This window comes from Megalops cyprinoides, chromosome 23 (assembly GCF_013368585.1).
Source record: "Megalops cyprinoides isolate fMegCyp1 chromosome 23, fMegCyp1.pri, whole genome shotgun sequence".
In the NCBI taxonomy this organism is placed as follows: domain Eukaryota; kingdom Metazoa; phylum Chordata; class Actinopteri; order Elopiformes; family Megalopidae; genus Megalops; species Megalops cyprinoides.
In genome coordinates this window covers 5,302,664-5,312,972 of record NC_050605.1, presented here as the reverse complement: position 1 = coordinate 5,312,972, position 10,309 = coordinate 5,302,664, and the positions used below count along the sequence as shown (strand labels likewise).

General features: G+C 44.2%; 1 protein-coding gene across 1 annotated transcript; it reads left to right on the top strand.

The window, feature by feature from the left end:
* Positions 1 to 410: 410 nt before the first annotated feature.
* Positions 411 to 10,247, top strand: mest. Its single transcript, XM_036517899.1, has 12 exons — positions 411 to 658; positions 1,778 to 1,958; positions 2,409 to 2,488; positions 2,917 to 2,994; positions 3,336 to 3,472; positions 4,192 to 4,250; positions 4,553 to 4,593; positions 4,743 to 4,813; positions 5,504 to 5,605; positions 6,361 to 6,437; positions 8,344 to 8,407; positions 8,956 to 10,247. Exons 1-12 carry the CDS (start codon positions 638 to 640, stop codon positions 9,071 to 9,073), a joined length of 1,029 nt encoding a protein of 342 aa, XP_036373792.1. The 5' UTR covers positions 411 to 637; the 3' UTR covers positions 9,074 to 10,247.
* The last annotated feature ends 62 nt before the right edge of the window (positions 10,248 to 10,309 follow it).

Sequence of the window (10,309 nt, the reverse complement as noted above, 5' to 3'; positions counted from 1 at the left end):
TCTGGACTGTCTGGGGGGTGATAAATGCTATGGGTCCAAGGTGATAACAGGACAAGGGTGGGAATGTGGCAAGGTAGTCCAGACCAGTCTAAAGTGGACATGTTTAGAAAGTGTGATGACAGATGTTAGCTGACCATTGTTTCCGAGAAATGAAAATAAATACCTGCATTGTTAATTCCGTATTTTATTGATCATGAATTACACCTGAATTCCTTTTCATTTCGTGTAAATAGGTCCGAGAAATGAAATAAATTGGATGTGTCATAAGGTCTCCTCGCCCACAGAGGGCTCTTTTTCGCATTGCAGGTGCTCCGCAGCACTTGCGTTGCGTCCCTGGCAACGAGACACTGTCGATAACCCCTAAGATTCTGCATACTAAAAAAGACAACAGATAGCGGCTATTTGTATTGAAACGTGCACTATAATCAAGTGTCCCATCACCGGAACTTAAGTATTCATCAACATGTAAGGTAGTAACCGGAACTCTCTATGACCAAAATAGGAATTTAAAATCCTTGCCTATTAACGATCTCTGTTAATCCTTCCCCTCCACGCCTCCGAGCTGAATGATGGAGATCCAGGTCGTACCCAGAAGTGCCCTGTAGCCCTGGGGACGTGTATACAGGAACTCGCCGGAATGACACGCCGTCACTCAAATGTAAGTAACCAGCTAGCCACTTCAGCTAACTCTCAGAGCACACGCACATGCTTTCTCACAGTAAACCACACCTATGCGTTTCTGTTTTGTTCGTGGAGTACAGAACATGTCTAGGAACGGACGCTGGAGGAGTTAGCCAGCTAACTGCGCGAAGTTAATTTCAATAATCTTTAGCTCGCTTGCCAGCTAACTAGCTACGTTAGCTTTCTTGGGACAAAGCTGAAGTTAATCTGATGGTGACACCTCTGACGCGTCGTTTGTTCAGTGTCATTCTAGCGAGGGAGTTGTCGCTAGCCAGCTAGTTCTGTACCCCGCTAACAAACGTTACGGCCCACTTTGAAGTGCAATAGTATTTTTTGCTAAAGGAGATTTGTCATCTTAACAATGAGTAATGTTAACCATGCAGAAAGTCTCATTTGTCAGCGTTGTCTTGCACAAGAACAATACCATAATAGCTACTTTAGCTAGCGGTTGCAGAAAAATGTCAAGTTCTTCCTAGCTACGGAAATATACGCTCGCCACTTCAGGAAATTGAAACTATGTAAGTGTAGCGGTAAATGTTTTGTGTAGCTCAATCGGAGACTCGTCTTATTTCAGAATGAATATTTGTTACCCATAACTTGGGTCGAAATTGTGGTTGTTGTATTTAGAGTATTCGCAAGCTAGATAGAGTAGCTGCCATTCCCGGCCCTTGTTAAAAACCATTGGTTATTTGTCAGACAGATCCAACTTTGTTTGTTTGTTATGTTGCGACAGAGCCATAATGTGTAATTGTTATTAATATTAATGTTATTTCTGCAGCAGCTCTTTATTTTTTATGCTGCTAAATAATAAGATTAGCTAACCAGTTTCAAGATTAGCTAACTCGCCTAAAGTAGATGTATACAGATACCGGTAGCTACATTATTAATTGTGTCTATTAATTTGCAGCAATATCTCGCAACTATAATGCTTAAACTAAAATGTGCATACTTGTTGCCTGAAAACCGCTGACTACAATCTGTCAAAGCGCTGCTTTGCTGTAACGTTGCATCTGCGGATCTGATGATAGTCTTTATCTCCACCGGCTTGGGAAATGACAGTGTTCGCTCGGTGCGTTTCTGTCGGTCTTCCCCGCAGAGCGAGGAGTGCGCTTCGTCCTTGGGGATGAGGGAGTGGTGGCTTCACGTAGGGCTACTGTGCGTGCCGCTCATCGCGGTCTACCTGCACATCCCCCCGCCTCAGCTGTCCCCGGCATTGCAAAACTGGAGGTCCTCCGGCGCCTTCTTCAGTTTCAAAGGCCATAATATCTTCTACAAAGGTACCTAGCAGTGATACTGTGATATTTGTGGTCGGTTTTCCATGTGAAGTCGTAGTCTCGGCAGTTAGGTGTCGAAGGAGCTTGCCACTAAACCGCGGTGTTAAGGTGCCCGACTCCTTATATGATGTTGTCTGTATTTATAAATGTCAGCTTCGTCCTTAAACTCAGGCTCTCACTGTTAAGAAGTGTACACGGTTAATCACATCACATCACAGTCACACGTTATGTCCCTTTGGATAAACCTCCCCGCAAGGAAAATGAACGGGGTATAATGTAATCTCCTTTTGATGTAGAGGCGCCGGCAGTTGCGTGTGGCTCTGAACAAAATATCTGGAAAGACACTGTGTGTCCCTGTATGTGTGAAAGAGAGAAACGAGTAGAGGAGGAATAACTCCCTACTGTGCTTTTCAAATATAGTCCCACTGTATTGGCTGTATATTTTTTTTACAGATTCTACGGGCGCTGTAGGAAGCTCAGACATTGTCATACTCCTGCATGGTTTTCCTACCTCCAGTTACGACTGGTACAAGGTATGCTTTTAAGTGACGTACAGCTAACTGCAATAATACCAGTAATGTCAGACTGTATCATGTGTTGTCACCTGTGGTAGACTCAAGTAAGACAGTGTAGGGTCCCTTTGTGTTAGTTGGACACAAACAGATATGATGGTACATAACCTAATTGCTTCTGTGTGTTTGTTCCAGCCTGGGGCATGGTAACATCTGATGTTTTTGTTTGTGTGTGTGCTTGTAATAGCCAAGCATATGATCACAGATGATGGGTTTGCGTATGTGTGGTTATTGCCCAGTGTATCATAATGATTATCTTTGTGTTTCTGTGTGTGTGCGCGTGTGTGTTATGCTCTGGTGTGTAGTGGAGAGTGTGTTTCAGCATGTTTGTTATCCTCCATCATGTAATCACAGCTGCACTGACTGTTCCTGTGTGTTTGTGCGTACAGATCTGGGAGCCCTTGAATCAGCGCTTTAATAGGGTTATTGCAGTGGACTTCCTGGGCTTCGGCTTCAGTGATAAACCCGTAAGCTGATTCACTCTCTGTGTTTCTATGAATTCGCCCGTGCGTTCACCTATGCCTGTAATTTCACCTGTGGGTACTGTGTGAGAATTCACCTGTGAGGCGCTGTGATTGTCAATGAAACCTGTCAGGTTTCATGATTGTGAGTTCACTAATACCTACTTCGCATGCACGCATGCTCCTTTTGACCTCAGAACAACAAGAGCTGATCACTGTTAGAATACATACCTTGAGCAGAATAAATGTTCACATATAGGTCCATTGAAGGTCTGTAATTATTAGTTGATTCAATACATGATTTCTCACCACTTCCATTCTGACATTAATCTTATTTTATCTCCTAGAGACCTCATCGGTACTCAATATTTGAGCAGGCCAGTATTGTGGAGGCACTGGTGTCACACTTAGGCCTCGTCCATCAAAGGGTTAACCTCTTGTCCCATGACTACGGAGACACTGTTGCATTGGAACTGCTGTACCGGTGGGTCAGGCATGAATGAAGAGCCACATCAGCGAGACTCAAGGGTTCACTGAAGGGAATGATGTGTTGAACTGCTAACTCAAGTGGGCACTTAAGGGAACAATGCTTTGAGCTGAGAACTCAAGTGGGCACTGAAGTAGCAGCTGCGCTCCTGGTGCACTCCAGCTCAGGGAGGCGGTGATTAGTAAAACTCTTTGCCTCAACACAAAGGGGCAGGACACTATATTTGTGCTGCACTTGCCCATTAAGTCTGTGCATGTTCCTCATTTGGCCTCATTAGGGAGTCTCTATGGATAGGTGCAGAGTCTTCAGCTGGGCAGCACCATTATGGCTGCTTTCAGGGTCACCTCTTTTCCTTTAGGTATCCAGTGAGGGCAGTGTAATGTGACACAGATCTAGACCATGGATAAAATCACCCCATTGGTCAATACTTCTACTTAATTTGCATAAATACTACTCAATCCAGTAACAGTGCACACACAGCAATCAAGAATTAATCTTCTTTAGCAATCTTCTGTTCTCGTATTACAACAATGTCAGATGAAGAGTTGCAGCAAAGTTTCAACAAAAAGTGCATCCAATCCAATACAGTTTCCAGTGTTTTTTGTCAACGTTCAAGCCTTTGGTCTTACACTGCAACACCATTCTAGTAATCCTGCTTCTGTGGTCTGGGCGGTCTTACTGTGTTCACTCCTTTCTTCTGTGTTTTCAATGATCAGGCGTGACCACAACAAACCCGGACATCTGACCATCAACAGTCTCTGCTTGTCCAATGGAGGTACAAAAAGGCAGCATTGCCATCCTGTTTTACCTATCAGTAAATGTAGTCCAGGGTTTACCCTGCGGGGTACTACAGGTGGTTGTTGAAGTTTGACATGGAAAAGGTCAACAACATCAGTACAAAGATGTGGTCATACCACCCGCTGCATTATCCAGTTTTAAGTTACTTTGCCATATGCATAGTTCTAATTGTGAAGACCTCAGGACCTTCACAGACCTTGAGGACCATTCATGCTTTTTGTCTGTTTGCCACCTCAGTAACGTGATGATATTTCATATATGTCTGTGCTCTGTAAACAGGGATATTCCCAGAAACACACCATCCAAGACTTCTGCAAAAGGTTGGTAAAATGCCCATTAGTTCTCATTCAGATTACAGTATGCACCATTCTTCCTCATCCAAAAGGGAGTAGGTTAGACCATTATGACCATTTCAAACTCTTTGATGGATACAGGACAGAACAGTATTGCTATGCGGTCTCTCCCACAGTTGCTGAAAGACTCTGGGTTCCTGTCCCCCGTGCTCACCAGACTCATCAACTACCTGCTCTTCTCCAAAGGGTCAGCTCACGCACCTCCAACACATCCACATCGCAGTGAAAATAGTCTCAGTGCCACCACATCACAGTCAAAACAATTTCAGCCCCTCCACATCACTGCGAAAATAGTATTGATATGGCTACTTCCAGGTGAAACCACAAGTGTGTCTGACGGACAGGAACGAGTTCAAGCCGACAGTGCTTTGGTGGGAAGGGGGCCCTCAATGGCCCTGTCTCATTAACAAGCCAAAGGCCGAAGCGTTATCATCTGACAGAGATGCGGCTGAGAAATGAGTGTTCAGTCCCAGGTGCAGCACGGGTTTAGTTGTTCAGGGGTAAGGTATTATACCTACCATTAACCTGCTGAGGTCTTTAAAGCCATAAGCACACATGCCTGTCAGGGAGGAAAATTCCTGTCTTTAAACACCAGGGATAGTCAGTACATGAATACGTATGCACTGTGTTTATTTTATTTAAACAGGCGGCTGCCTGGGGCTGCTTTTCAGCCAGGATTGGCAGGTCTTTAGCTGCGGTATGCTGAGGTGTTCCTCTGTAAACAAGTGAATAGGATCCTTTGATCCTTTGGCAGGAGTGCAACTGTAGATTGAAAACTGTACATAATTGAAGTACGTGTGTGTCCCTGTGTGGCGTGGGTGTATGTGCACTGGTGTTTGTACTGTGTGCGTGTGCGTGTGTGTGTGTGTGTGCGCAGGATCGGGGACGTGTTCGGCCCCTACACTCAGCCCACTGAAGCAGAGTACTGGGACATGTGGACGGGAATCCGCTTCAACGACGGAAACCTGGTCATGGACAGGTATGGCAGTGGTGTCCCTGTCCCCATAACAGGGCCAATAGGGGTCCACTAATGAGAGCGAGGCTTCATGAACCCCAAAATGGAAATGTGCTGAAGAGTCACAGAGGACCTACACTCACCTATGACAGAGTGACTGAGCAGAAAGTAACTCTTAACTTTGGACACTGTACACGCAGTCCAATAGATTTTGGCTTGAACATTCAGCTCTTCAAATATCTAACCATGAGGCTACAGATCAATTACTCGATTCAGTGTTCAAATGCTCGTTAATTAACAGCAGCTGGATAAAATGTTTTATTCTCTCTGATCTGTATTCATGAAGGAGATGAAGAACCACGAGTGATTATTGAGAGTGAACACAGCTCTCATATGAGCAGTGCATAGGCGGGAAAATCACCCTCATTATTTGAACAGTCAATCTTTGCTGTCATAAAATGTTAGATTATCAAAATTATATGGAAAAAACACATCCCTGTTGTACATTACTGAAGGATGGCTCACACAATACTGGTTAATGAAGCCTTGGTATTGATATGAGAAGCATTAATCATTTATAGTGTGATTGAGACTTGGGTACTGACTAATGAAGCCCAAAGCATATCTGCACAGTTTTATTGGTTTGATGTCGACTTTTAATTTTCTTCGGTCAACAGGTAGACCCCGCTCTCCTTTTGCGCAAACTTTTTGGTAGAGGTGGTTAATATATCTGAAGCTTTGATGAAGCTGATGGATGGTGCTCCTTCTCTCTTTTGCAGCATCTTGCAGTACATAAATCAGAGGCAGAAGCACAGGGAGCGGTGGGTGGGTGCACTCACCTCCACCTCCGTCCCACGTGAGTACCGCGGCAAGGCCGTCTCCACCCTCGGCGTTGCGCATTCCGTCCGGGATTAGCGGTGCTGACCGATGATGTAATGCGGAGGAGGGGTGGGGGTGTTATGATTGAGAGACGATCGCAGTGCCGGCGACGTTGTGAGGATGGAGTTCCACGCTGGTCCATCACTTCCTCCGCGATCCCGCCCTGTAGGTCTGTCCTCCAGGCCAAAAAACGTTACGGGGAGAAATAAATGGTCAACCGTGTTTGTGAAATAATCAGTACTTTTTTGCTGCTTGTTTGAAAAAGAAGCGTGTCGTCATTGGTGGAAAAGTTAATACACCTCATTGTATTGGGTCAGCAAACTCAGTACATCATTTTCAGTTAGAGTGGGGGTCAGAAAATGCTTAAAAGCTGATCTGTGGCTTGCTTTGCATTTGTACTTTAAGATTAGGTTGTTGGGATGTTAAAACACAAACTTGTCATGTAAAGGGGTGAAGCAGGGTCGTTATGCTGTGTTATGAATGGATGAATAGCGTTTTGCTATGTTATTCAAAAAACGTTAGGGGAAGAACTAAATGGACGATTGTGTTTGTGAAGTATTCAGTAATTTTTTGCTGTTTAAAAGAGAAGTGGGTGGTCATTGGTAGAAAAGTTAATACACCTCATTGTATTGGGATAGCAAACTCAGTACGTTAGTTTCAGTTACAGTGGGGGTCAGAAAATGCTTAAAAGCTGACATGGTGCTTGTTTTACATTTGTACTTTAATATTAGCTTGTTGGTATGTTAAAATACAAACTTGTCATGAAAAGGGGTGAAGCAGGGGCGTTATGCTATGTTATGAATGGATGAATAGCGTTATGCTATGTTATGAATGAGTGCATAGCATTATGCCATTTTGTAAATGGATTCAGGAACAGGCTGGCTTTGTCCCTGGAGGCCCGGCAGCTCCAGCGCCGCTCTGGTCTCTAAGCGGACCAGCTCCTTGCGGTGCTCCCCACTGGCCGGGCTCTCCCCTCAGCCCGCTGCACCGGTCACGATTCTGAAGCGTGTCCAGCGGGCAGGAGTTAATCTGGCGTTCGAATGAAAAAGGCGAACGGTTTCTTCGAAGGCTTGAACAGAGACAAAATGGGTCCGATTCACAGGGGCTGAGCTGCTTCAATCCCGTTTAATGCTCAAAGGAGCTTATTCTTCACATCCGCACCAAAAATGCACCAGGGCAGGGAGGAGACAATAGGTAGTAAGGTGTGGTGGCAATTTTGGACTGAAGGAGCTTGTTAGTGCAAGGTTGAAGGTTTGAATCACCAGTAAGAGACTTGTCTCTTAAGATATTTAACCCATATTTCTTCAGCCAACAGTCAGCTGTATAAATTGACATTTAAAAAACAACTACCGTATTTCTCACCCTTGACAAAGCGTCTGCCAAACATGTACATGAGAATTCTTAGTTTGGTATAATGGTAAGGTGTAGGACTCCTAGTGCGATTCCTTGGAGGAGCACTGCTGTGGTGCCCTTGGGTGAACCAAAATTGCCTCTGTAAAGTGTATTAATAACCATGTAAAAATTACTAGCTATGCAGGTTGTTCTGGATGAGGGCATCTGATAAGCAAATGTCAGTTACCTCTCAATATACTCACCACCACAACATTCATTTAATTGCACTTTAAAACATTTAACAACACTTAGTATAACTCATTTCATATGCAACAAATGGGGTGATAAAAATTACAGTACTAATCCGAACTACAATACTATTTGAAGTTGATCTCAACTAATAAGCCTCTTACAGCCTTGCGTGACAGGCAGGTTTCCGTGTGTATGACCCACCCTCCCTGTGTGTATGTACCATATCATTCAGCGCATATGGGCTGCCTACCTACCCCATGCCTTTTCCGTGCACATGACCCTCTTCCCTGTCTTTTCAGTGCATATGATCTATGGGCCGCTGGATCCGGTGAACCCTCACCCCCAGTTCATCAGCCGCTACCAGTGAGTTTTCCTCCCCCCATCCTAATCCCCACCGCAGTAACCGGCATGCTGGTTATTTCTCCACCCCCTCCCCCACCCTTGCTCATTTAAGGCATTTTAGCTAACATATTCATCAGGGTCAAATGTTTAGTTCACCTCAAAAATGGCAATATGATGGTGTATGCTAACTGATCAGGCTTCTGAGGAATTTGCTGAAATGGACCCTACTGTGCTAATGTCTGTGTGGCAAGGCTGGTGATCTTACTGTAACAGCCCTGGTCACACTTTACATTAGTTGCCATTTACCTGTGGAGTGGCATGCCGTATGTGATTACACTGTGTTGTTTGTCATATACATAGTACTACATAACAAGGTGTACTTAGACTAACACTTTGTACTCTGCATAGTCCTTACATAAGAAATCAGTTATGTTGGCGCTGAAACTGAACGGACACAACAAAGTGTGACATCTTAGAACCATACCAACCCATCAGAGTACTCACATTTATTCTTGCCTAATGGTATCTGAATTAATGGCTCATTTACCTCCCATCTTCCCTACTCCCAGGAGCCTGGTGCGGAGGTCCACTGTGTCTGTCCTGGATGAACACATTAGCCACTATCCCCAGCTGGAAGACCCCACTGGGTTCCTCAATGCCTATCTCAACTTCATCAACTCCTTCTGAGCAACTTCACCCATCTCAGCTTGAACTCCTGAGCACCTTCTGCCATCTCAACTTCTTCGACTCCATCAGCGCAACATCCACAATCTCAAATTCCTCAGCTCCATCTGGTCAAGTTGCCTGGTCAGGACGTCGGTCAGATCCAACCTGCCATCATCCTGCTGGCCCTCTGTATTCCACACTCATTCCCATCGCTTCCTGTTTGGCGGCTGACCAACCCACTTCGCCATCAACCCCTGAACACCTCTCGCCTGACCAATGGCGGCGCTTCAGTCAGCCAATCAGATCGGCTTCTTTACATCTACCTGCGCTTTTAAGTGCAGAAACAATGCTTTTCAGCCTCGGAACAAAGCCCTCTGCCTCAACACGAATAATACGCACTACAGCAACTTAATATAGGCTGTAATTTTTTGACTGGTTGAGATGCAGTATTGAATGACTTTCAAATCTGATGCAAGGGCCACTGGTGATGTTGAAAAAAAAAATTCTCCAGTGAACTGCAAATGGAGGTTTGAGGTGGGAAAAATCCAGCTCAACTTTAGTTTGATGGCTTGTTTTCACTTAGTCATTTCTCCATAGGTTTTTCATAAAGGACTCTGCAAGGGCTACAAGCAATTTCATGTTAATAATAGATAAGATAAATGGTCCAAGATAAATTGTCTAGTTTTGCAGTTTTGTAAAGATGTTTCAGGTATGAAATATGAAGCCAAACAATACTACCATCTGAGGGGTGACCCATGGGAAAAGCGATATGTCCATTCTGACATTTTCACTGAAACATCAATATTGAGACCCTTCATGTTGCATTACTGACCTGTATCATCTGTGGCTGCAATAGCCCACATTTCACAGGATCAGCCTCGTCTTCCACAAAGAAAACTGTCCAAAAATCGACTTGGGGTGGGTCTTTCAGTTTAGGTAATTGAGAACAAATCCATTATTCTTGCTGTGGGGCTTTGTGCAACTGATGAATGAATAATGCACTGAAATACAAGCAAAAAATAAGTATTTTATGGAAATAAAACTAGTTTTTCATAAATGTTTGGTTAGTTGAAATAATTTGATATAAAAGCATTGCACCAACAAACATACTGCACAAGTATGTAGTCTTCACTGAGACCACATTACTGTAGTAACCACATTACTGTACTGTACACATCTCTGCTGGAGATACAAACACGCAAACACTATTAAACATCAATGGCCATAATTCACATTTTGGTCTTGACAAAAAAAAAA

Excerpts from the sequence above, each read along its gene's own strand:
- mest (XM_036517899.1), top strand. The coding sequence starts at position 638 with ATGACACGCCGTCACTCAAAT. Across the intron at positions 4,594-4,742 it reads ATCCAAGACTTCTGCAAAAG|TTGCTGAAAGACTCTGGGTT; the intron begins GTTGGTAAAATG and ends TCTCTCCCACAG. Across the intron at positions 8,408-8,955 it reads CAGTTCATCAGCCGCTACCA|GAGCCTGGTGCGGAGGTCCA; the intron begins GTGAGTTTTCCT and ends CCCTACTCCCAG.